Source organism: Nipponia nippon, unplaced genomic scaffold (genome assembly GCF_047370975.1).
Source record: "Nipponia nippon isolate SJK-2023a ecotype South Korea unplaced genomic scaffold, ASM4737097v1 scaffold_2, whole genome shotgun sequence".
In the NCBI taxonomy this organism is placed as follows: Eukaryota; Metazoa; Chordata; class Aves; order Pelecaniformes; family Threskiornithidae; genus Nipponia; species Nipponia nippon.
The window spans coordinates 112,279,484-112,290,348 of record NW_028262336.1 but is presented as its reverse complement, the minus strand read 5'-3'; the positions used below and the strand labels follow the sequence as shown (position 1 = coordinate 112,290,348).

The following is a 10,865-nucleotide window of genomic DNA, read 5'->3' as shown; positions in this document are numbered from 1 at the left end:
GCACGTCTTACACTGAACACACTCATCCCTGTTATGGGGGAAAAGCTGCTACCCCTGCCACAGACAGTAGCAGGCAGAGCCCCAGCCTGCAAAGGCTGTCCTTCTATGCTTGTTTGTTTGTTTCTAAAAAGGCTTTACCAAGCTGGTTGTGACAGCCTGTCTGGAAAGGTTTGCATGGGAGGGGTGCAAGCATTTGAATTTCCCTTGCTTTCCTGGATCTGTCAGCATACTCAACAGCTCATATTTCTGTGAGCAGTAGGCTGAAGAGCCCTCAGCCACCAGTGAACATCACCCCACGCAACCCCCGGGGCTGGGTGCCCTGCCTTCGCCCCTCCTGGAACAGAAGGGTTACCAGGAACTCCCCAAGGTTCCACAGCCTGGGGAGGCCAATGAAGTACAGCAAGGCAGCACCCACTTGCACTATTTTTATTAGTGGTATGATGCAACACTTGCATACACGGAAAATTCGACAAGATTTCCTCATGATTCTGCCCCACTAAGATGAGCCTTGCTCTATCTCCTCTACCCCCGTCCAGTACGCAGCTGAAGTCAAGATTTCCTACCCCCGAGCTCCTGGTCTCCAGACTGAGCAAACCCAGCTGCCCATCCCCACAGCTCCTGCGCTCTACCTCCTGGTCACCTCGGTGGCCTCTGCTGGACTTCTTCCCGTATCCCTCTTGTCTTCAGGAGCCCAGAACTGGTCGCAGCGCTCCAGCTGCAGTCTGGGAAGCGCTGAGCAGAGAGGAGAGGTCGACTCAGCTGTGCTCTTCTACCGGAGCCCAGGACGCGGTTGGACACCTTCAGGACTTGTCACTTGTCCCTCAGGACTCCCAGATCGGCTGCTGCAAAGCTGCTTCGCAACCAGTCCGTGCCCAGGCCGCACAACTGCATCAGTGCAGTACCCGCTGTAGGACTTCACGTTTGCCTTGTTAGAACTCGGTGAGGTTCCCGTCGGGCCCTCGATTCATCTTCACTGCCTTGTTCACTTTAGGAAACAGAAAATAAACATCCTGGTATTCATAGATTAATTTGAAACAAGTTTTATAAGAGATCTAGAAACCCTGAAAAAAACTGGTGATACATTACAGTGCAATGTTAAAATTTCATTGCATCAAAATTCATTTTTCATTTCATTCATGGTTTTTGTTTTTCATCTTTTTATTGGGCTACATTAAGACAGCAGGCATTTTTAGCATTTTTAGCATAATTTCCAACTCAAACTGAACGGCACAGTGAAACCCTACTGCAGCTCTCATCCCCCCATGGGTTAACGTGTCCTTTCCAGCTGTTGCTGGCTCATACAATTTTCGCTAGCTACCTAATGCTGCCCTGCTCTTTTAAACTCTACTGCAACAAACACAATCCACACTATTGGTTTTTCTTTAAATATAAAACCCACCACTCTCCTATCTTTTATCACATATTTTAGGGCTTGAAAATATTTTCTTACTTACTTCATTTAACTCTAAAGGCTTTTTTAAGTCCCAAACCAATCATTTAACCAAGGAGCGGTCTTTATATATCATTTACTGGTTCCTGTTCTGTCACGTACAGACTTTAATCCTTTTATCAACACCCTTTCCCAGTACTAGCATTGGAGATCTGGAAAGAAAATCTGCTTCCAGTACAGTCCAGACAAAAAGGGAGTCGAGACCTCAGTTACGCATCCGAGTTGGCCAACATCAGCTTTGCCGCAAAACGCTCGACTTCGCTTAGCGCCGGGTGCCACCGTCTCCGCCGGGGCTGAGGACGGTAACATCACAAAAGCTGTAACTCCTCTCCTCGCACAGGAAAAGGCATCCTGAACCTCGCAAGCAGACGTCGCGTTCAGGTTCTTCTGAGGTGTCTTCTCCAGCCCGGGGTGCTGGTGGGGACACGCTGCCCCCATGCCGGTCCCCTCCTGTCCCTGAGGGCCCTGCGCCCTCAGGCCTCACAGGGCAGACCCCTCTGCAAGCAGAAAGAATACAGCTTAGGTGAGCTGTCAGCTCTCCCCTCTGCCCCCTTCAGCTAGGGGCTACAGCTCCAACTGCTGTTCTGCTGGATAGCAGCGGTATTCTTGTGCCCAGGAGCACAGAGAGCAAGGAAGAAAAAAGAGCACCTGTTAAGCACAAAAATAATACAGAGACTGATAACCGAGCACAAAGGGAACAGATTGCATCCCCCGAATCACAACCCCTGTTAAGTGCTCGAAGGAGTGACGACACCCCTGATATTCTCACCCCTGATGGTCCTTGTAATTCCGGCTTGACGAGCGGCATTTTGCACATAATCACGGTGCAGCAGAAAGCCGGCTTCAGTTGGGAGGGTGCACAGCCACCAGCCGTTTTCATTGAAACCTAATGCAATGGAGAACATTTTCAGGACATCAGTACCTCCTGGAGCTCCTCAGCCTGAATCGCACTTAAGCGACAACTTCCTTGAAAACGTGCTTTTGTAATCGAAGTCCAGCAAACAACAGGACTCCGATAGCAGACTACAGAGCCACGGGTCAGCAAATGCGGCTGGATGAAGAGCTGGGAAACGCTAACGCCCTCCCTCTGGCCCTTCCAAGAGGTCACCCGGAATTCTCTACCACCAGCAGCAGCAGGCCTGGCAGACCATTCCGACCTCACTGGGAATGAAACGGGAGCCCAGTGCATTTTCTGGTAGAACTGCATGCAAATTTATTTCAGAGCTGAAGAAGGGAATGCAACGACAGGCCGAGGCCAGCTCTCATCTCTACAAAATACTGCTCAGCAACACGGTAAGGAAGAGCAAAGTGAGCAGGTGTAGCTTTTTTTAATGTGACTGATTTGGCTTGCTCTCCCAGTCTTTTGCAACTTCTTCAGTTTGCTATTGCACGCTCTGCCCCAGATACAATGCAATCCACTCATTTGTATCTAATCTTCCCTCAATTTTTAACGCAATTTAGTTGGGCCATTGGGCTTTGTCAGCCAGGTTCACGCTGCAGTCTGAAGTGCACACGCACAAACGAATAATGGGGAAAGAGAAAGAAAGGATTTTATCGCTCCACTGAGACAAGGAGTCATTATTTAGCCAGTCAAAGAAACGCTTGTATCTCCAAGGAACCGTGGCCATCCGCTCTTCCCTTCACAGGAAGGAAACTGTAAGTTGAGGACAGAAGAACCCTGAGACGGCTGGGAAACCGGCCAAGCGCCGAGGCTCCCGCGTGGCTCTTTTGCGCAGCGGCGGCCTGATACGTAAGGCCAAGGAAGGCGGCCGAATTCCCAGCAGCTACGTGGTCAAGGCAAAACGTCAGCTGGATAGAAAAATTTCTTATGAGTCAAACTTCGAAAAAATTAATCAAGTGTTTTTTCTGTTACTACTACTTTTCTGATAAAAAGTTTTAACTGTATTGTCTTTTTTAGATTTTGTAAGTAAATGCTTGTAGCTTGCTTATTTCCGTAGCCTGGTGTATATTACACATTACTGTGTGATGATTTTTATGTTATGATTTCATTGTGATTTTACTACAACTAGAAAATAACAGGGAACCCCTTAGTAAAGGGCAAGGCAAAACCACAAAACAAGGCACGTATCAGCTTCCCACCTCCTCAGGACACCCCCCCACCCCAGTATCTAATAGGGAGCAGGGTCCAGGACAGGGAACACGTAAACAGGACACAAGTTAAGTGCGCTGGGCCTTGGGAGGCAGCCGCGAGGGCTGAGGGAGCTGGCCGACGGCATTGCGAGGCCGCTCTGGCCCTGAAAGGGCACAGCAACTGGGAGGTGTGCGAGGACAAGAGGAAAGCAAATGTCACGCTGGTCTTCAAGAAGGGCGGGAAGGAGGACCCAGGGAAGTACAGGCCCTGGGAAGGTGACGGACCAGCTACTCCTGGAAACCATTTCCAGACCAAGAAGGACAAGAAGGTAACTGGGAGTAGTCAGCATGGATTTACAAAGGGGTGATTTGCAAATCCGTAATGATCCTAATCTGATCGCCTCTACGATGAAGTGACCAGTTCAGTGGATATGGGGAGAGCAGTGGATATTGTCTACCTTGATTTCAGGAAGGCTTCTGATACCGCCATGTCATCTTCAGTGGCAAGTACAGGCTAGGTAAGTGGGCAATGAGGTGGACAGAAAACTGGTTGAGCAGCCGGGCCCAGAAGGTTGTGATCAATGGCACAGTCCAGTTGGAGGCCAGTAAGTACCAGAGTACCCCAGGAATCAGGACTGGGGCCAGTCCTTTTCAACATCTTCATTAGTAGCCTGGATGATAGGACAGAGCGCACCCTCCGCAAGTCTGCAGGTGATACAAAGCTGAGAGGAGTGGCTGATACACCAGAAGGTCATGCTGCCATCCAGAGGGACCTCAACAGGCCAGAGAAATGGGTCCACAGGATCTCACGAAGTTCAACAGAGGGAAATGCCAAATCCTGCACCTGGGGAGGAATAATCCCAGGCACCAGGACAGGCTGGAGGCCCACTGGCTGGAAAGCAACTTTGCAGATAAGGACCTGGGGGCCTTGGTGAACTCCCAAGAACCACCATGAGCGAAGAATGACCTGACCACAAAGGCGGCCAATGGCATCCTGCACTGCATTACAAAGAAAGTTGCCGGCAGATAGAGATGGATGATCCTTCCCCTCTGCTCAGCACTGGTGAGACGTCTGGACCGCTGTGTCCTGTATTGGGCTCCCCAGCACAAGAGTGAATGGAAGACGACTGAGGGACTGGAGCAACTATCATGTTATAAATGGCGGAAAGAGCGGGGACTGTTCAGCCAGGAGAAGTCAGGGCAAAATCTTACAAATATTTATAAACATCTAACAAGAGGGTATAAAGATGAGAGAGTCTTCCCAGTGGCGCCCAGGGACAGGAGCAGAGGCAATGGGCACAGACTGAAACACAGAGGTTCCCTCTGAACATCAAGAAACTTGTACTGTGAGGGTGACCCAGCACTGGCACAGGTTGCCCAGGGAGGTTGTGGAGTCCGAACGCAAATGGACATAGTCCTGGGCAACCTGCTCTACCTGACGCCCCGCTTTGAGCCGGGGGCTGGATTATACGATCTCCACAGCACCCTTCCAACCTCAGACATTCTGGCATTCTGTGAAGAGCCTGCCCCAATTTCAGCTGCAGAGGTGAGACGGGAGTCAGCGCTGCGGGGCTCAGGAGAGAAGTCATCTCCAGTGGCAGCGGGAACTACCAGTCAGTCTGACATAGCGCACATCACTGGGGTGACCTGAACACTAGGAGGGGGGCAGGGCTCCAGCTCTCCACCTGAAGCATGCACAGAGAAAATTTTTTCTTTGGAAAAATCCTTTACAGAGCAGGGCTACCTAAGTGAAAGATGCAACAAGCCTTAGCAGGTAGAGAGTAAAAGGTAGGGAACAAAGGAGACGGAGCTTCTGTGGAGAGTATAATAGGATTCTGCCTTAGGCAGAAATTTTGAACTATTTCAGAGTCTTGGAAATCAAAGACCACATGGGCAATTTTTCAGTATTAGTTATAACTCGCAGTACAGTTTGAGATGTATTACTGCAGAAAGATTTCTCCTCTCATGTTGCCCTTTCCATGCTTTTTACAGAATGACAAAGGACCCCAATCGTGTTTATACTTCCCATGCAACACTCTGCAGTTTTACTGCTTACTTCCCACACTTAATTTACCAGCTGACTTGAGTATCAGTAAAAGGACCCCTGTAATTAGCAATAAATCATATAAACTACTACTCACAGAATGGTTTGGGTTGGAAGGGACCTTTGAAGATCGTCTGATCCAACCCTCTGACATGTGAAAGATATCCCTGTCCATGGCATTAATAAGCAGCTCTTGTTCTATGTATACGTAGCTCTCTATTTACTGTTAACACAACTATAGAGACAACTCTGAGCACGTTTACTAGGCCAAATGAACACAGGATAGAACTAACCCAAATTCCTCTTCCTGTATCAGTACAACTTGCACATCTCAGTTAAATCTCATCAGTGTTTAAAATTATTTTTACTTATAAAAGCAACTGATATTTTGGAATTTCAGAACTATCAGAACTACTGAACCAAGCTGCATAAATCTCCCTTTAAAACCCCCGTATCTGTCAGGCCCTCAGAGACGCTTCCAACACCCGGGGAGATGACACTGCGCACCCGCGTGTACGCAAACTGAACGTGGCCACAGCCTTTCAGACCAAAGCCTGCTGGCTAATCCCCACGAGTGTTCAGAATCAGAAACTACAATGTTGATCATAAAAACTGGATTCTGAGTCCAAGGTATCAGTACCATCGGGTAGCTCAGGCATGGCATCACATTAACGTGGCACTATGGTTTTTGGATGTAAGCCGCATTCTGACTAGCCAGATTTTGAGCTGTCTGCAAGAGGCTGTGTATATATACTTCGAGTCCTTTAAAAACATGCTAACATATGACAGGAATTAGGCAAGGAATTACAGTATTTAAAGCAAGTATTAGTTGAAGTGTAGAAGCAGAATTACTCTACATCAAATTGCAAATGTGAACAAAAAGCGGGCTCCTAATGTCAGTAATTGCTGAATACAGCCAAATATCCTAATACATACCTCGTACTAACACTTGGTTTAGGATTCCCTTTTGTACGCATAAGAGAGCAGAAGGATTCTGCACAAGCCAGTCTTCATCTGCATTTTAAGATTTTAATAGTAACCTAAAAAATAAAGAGACAGTAAATAACTGCAGCGCTTCAAACAAACTAGAAAATACAGTAGCTTCTCTTTTCAAATACCCAGAAGTGTAATATGGAGAAATAAACCATAATAAAACTTTACATTACCAGAAAAAAAAAAAAAATCCATTTATTTCCTACCCATTCTTACCACTTAGTTGTTACTACACAGACTTCTCTCAAGATTTCAGATCTAATTTTACTACCTCAGCAGTTAAAACACAGCTGTTCCAAGAACATTAACAAGCTCCTAGATTTTTATACTTCTGCTTGGAGTAGATTAAGTGCAGTTCTGCTCTGAAGAGCCCTAAGTCAGTTTTTAGAACACACCCATCAAACACCACAACGCTGTCTTCTTCTAGGCCTGCCCATGCGCGCGGCCAAAGTGCCATTTCATCCTCCCCGTATTATTGCCACTACGATAATTAGGATCCCTGCACACAACGCAGAGTTATTAATGAAACCTGAGAACTAGCTGCTCTCGCTGTAGTTGCACTGAGGGTACGGAAGCAGAAATACAGCCGCCTCCCTGTTCGCAGCCTGCCGTGCTACAGACATTGAACGGATACTTAAAAGGGGCAAAGCCATATATGAAAATAATACCACTGAACTGAACTGGAGTAAAACGTTGTCCTATTTTGTAACATCTCAGAACAGAACTGCGTAAAAGTCTCATTAAAATACATTTTAATATGAAAAGCATTAGAAACTGATGCAACAGTTTAAGACTTTTGTCATTTTAAAACTTCTGCAATAGATCTGCTTGCATTTGCAGTAAGTGCAGTTGGAAGAACAAACAGCAAGTCAGAGTATAATTTTATTCCTATTACATTTATTAATTCATAATTATTATAATTATATTCCAAAAGGACTAAATAATAACTGAAAGCATTAATAAGGGTACCCATCCTGAACTCTGTGTATCTTCTTCCAGAGTCGATATGCAAAATAATTATCCAAAGTGTTCAAAATTCAACAGCTCCCTGCCCCAGTGATTCAGGCTTCAGAACGGCTCTCACCCGTACGCACACATTCCTCCCCTCAAATTAAAATCACCTCTTCTCCACAAATACCTCTGATTTAAAATAACATGCGAGTGCTGCAACGTTTGATAGGTTTAACATAACCCGTTACTCAGGTTGGGAAAGCAGACATAGACACATGTTGCAGAGCCACGGAGCCCTGAAGAAATCTCTGCGGCGAGGAAGACTGCCTGGAAAGCCCCCAGTTACAGCAGCACAAGGGGGTGAAGAGCTCCGTGTGCTCTCAGATAAAGACTCCTTGAAACAATTTACCAACATCTTGAGGTCCTGTTTGATGATCAGAAAACTTAGCACACCCTGCGAAGTATTTGTTACAGGAAGAATGACTTTGGAAAGCCACACGCAGGTTGCACCTTTCAGGCTAGCTTCGCTTCGGGAACAGCCCCAAAAAGCAACTCAGAGGTGACATATGTGCAACTTACAACACACAACCACAAACATTTACAACAAACGTAACATTTACCTTATCAGGTACAGCTGAAAAACAGCTGAAGCCAGCAGCTCAGAATAAATACGATTTCAGAGTTGGCACAGTTTAATGTGAGAGTCCTGTTAAAACTGCTGTTAATTCATTAATTCTCCCATTTGCTTCCTTTCCGCCTCCCCCACCCCCGCTCCACGATGCAGCTTGCTGTATACCAAATTTCAAAAGTTCTGTTATCTATTCCTTAACACAGACACTCAGCAAGATGGATACTTTCTTCCTAAAGCAGGTATGACAGAGCACAGCCCACTAACGCTTTATAACTAGAGCTATAATTTTGCAAGTGCTAGTATTAACATCACCGAGCAGGTCAAACACAATAATGGCCGCAGGGATGACTGTCAGCCTCGAGGACCAGGCTGGAATTGTCATCTGGACAAATATCAGCATCCTGGGACATGACCTCCACATGGTGAAACTAATCCAGCCATCGATAAGTACGTACCTATCTTAAAGGGAAGCTACAATTACAAACTGCACATCTTTCAGCCTGTATTTTAATATTATGAAAAAAACATAATAATTAGGCTTTTCTTCCTTTTTTCCCCTATCTACAAACAGCAAGGCTAAGACCTCCAAAGGCCTAACGCAGTCTCTCCAGCGTCTCTAACAGCCAATGTATATTACCGTCTCTTTCTTGGCCACCCAGATTTACTGAAGAGAAAGCAGGGAGCCAGATTCTTGGCAACTAGTAGATACTAATGACAGAGCTGCAGCCAAATAAATCTGCTATGTTTTTGAAGACAACCCCTAAAACCAGCCAGTAAGACCATAAGGTAGTGTTACAAATTAATCATTTACCACAACTCAAATACTTACAAAGTGATTATATAGTGTGGGTTTTTTGGGTTTTTTAACAGAATGTCTCTGCCTCTGCGTTATTTCTTCAGGATTCTCTCTCTACAAGAAATTAAGATCATTTCAACCTCTCTACCCCATATGAGAGACTTTATGATTATGGTATTTGTTAGACCTGAATGTATCCTAGCAGCTAGCGCTGAAAAAAGGGATTTGTAAGAGTGAGCAGGAACACAACACACAGTCATTTTCAAAGTAACAGACTCTGAACCATCTTCATTCATGTGATAAAGCTTTTCTTTAAATTAAAGCTCCAAGTGGGTATGGTGCCAAGCAAAATGAACCTGAACTATCCTGAAAGGCTGACAGCATGATAAACATGCCTATTCTGCAGAGAACAGATGCATCATGCACAAACTGAGGGATACTGTGCATATATTGTGCCAGTATCAAGGAAAATTGAAAACTAGCTCCTCAGTACAACCTATCTCAAGTAACACATATGCACACTCTAACAGTGCTCTCCACTACCGCCTTCCCAACACAGAACTGCTACGTGAGACAAGCTGCCAGCTGCCACAGCAGCACACCCAGCAGAAACAGCCCCGACAATCTACAACGCTGAAGGACGTTTTACATTTACCTTGCACACTGGTGCTGCGCAGCTTCACTGGCTTGACCAACAGAACAGTTTGTCTTTTTGTTATTTTTTGTTTTTTTGGGGGGTGCGTTTGTTTGTTTTTAAATTAACAGGATTTTTGGTGGCTACTGTAACAAAGAGCTTCCCCCCATTTCCCCCTTTATTTTATGTCTACTTTAAAAATTACCTAGCAACACAGAACAGCAGCATGGGCAAATTTTGACTTCCACTGAAGCGCACCATAGGACATTTTGCACCAGCAGGCACAGGTATCGTTTTGAGAGTAGCAAAGCCACTATCCATCGCACAGAAAGGAAGAACTCCAATGCCGAGCTGTTCTCAGGAAAACACACAATCCCTTGTGGCCATTTATTTGGGGTTTCCAAAGGGAACCCGAGATGATCCGCAGAGCTGTGTTCGCGTTTGCATTTGTTCAGGTTTACCTATCAAAAGGTAACAGATAACAATGTTGGCTGCTGACGTACCAACAGAAGATACAGTGCTAGACATTTGTAAACGGTCAAGCAAGCTTTTCCTCCCCATTCTTCTCTCAGTTTTTACGCAAGCCTGGACAAACCTGTTCACCTTAATCATGAGTAGCCTCTGCTGAAGACAAAAGCACACATTTGCAACAATAAAACCATCAGAGAGTAAATCAGCTGTCACCTGGGCATCGCTGCATGGCTGCCAGTGATTACAGGAGACAAACAGCAACATAACCTTCCCCAACCTTATGTTCCCCAAATTCTCTCCCTAAGAGCGTACACTTGTGGACAGCTAGAAGCAAGTAAGTATTTCAGGGAAAAAGTGAACGTTACCAAATTAAGGCTCAAAAGAAAAATTAAGTTCCTAGAAACAAAAGGGCAAATACTACTTGAACTGAGCCAGCAAGGCATTCAGTTTCCTTGACAAGACTATTAAAAACATTTTACATCTATTTCACAATTTTCAGTTGATAAGGTATGGGGTACCTGAAGTTAGCATCTTGCACAGAACGAGGAATGCGAATGTAGCAATATTCCTCTTCTGGAATCAGATTTCAAAAAAGAGAAAACGGTGGCAGTTCCCAGTGACTAGCTAATAAACCCATACCAGTGACAATACTATGGTCAAGGGGCATTCATTTTTCTGTTTTGCCTGGATTGCAAAACTTCACTCCTACAGAATTTAAACTATTTCTTCAGTATTTGAGGAAGGATGAGCATGTCTGAAAATATTTAAACAGAAAGGACAAAGATTTCGTCTGTGCAGCTTAAG

The 10,865-nt window shown here is 45.5% G+C and overlaps 1 protein-coding gene across 10 annotated transcripts in view; it reads right to left on the bottom strand.

The window, feature by feature from the left end:
• Window positions 1-846: 846 nt before the first annotated feature.
• PSPC1 (paraspeckle component 1) overlaps window positions 847-10,865 on the bottom strand; it is a 68,239-nt gene continuing 58,220 nt past the window's right edge. For 2 of the 10 annotated variants that reach the window (XM_087756410.1, XM_087756411.1), the window contains exon 8: window positions 881-1,010. In XM_087756410.1, coding sequence (XP_087612536.1) covers window positions 930-1,010 — 81 coding nt within the window. In that variant the 3' untranslated portion in view covers window positions 881-929. Of the gene's footprint in view, window positions 1,011-1,176; window positions 2,337-2,739; window positions 3,260-3,999; window positions 5,227-6,521; window positions 6,626-9,795; window positions 10,052-10,865 lie in introns of those variants that run through there. The other 8 variants (XM_087756405.1, XM_087756409.1, XR_015704570.1 and 5 more) reach the window with 7 other exon arrangements.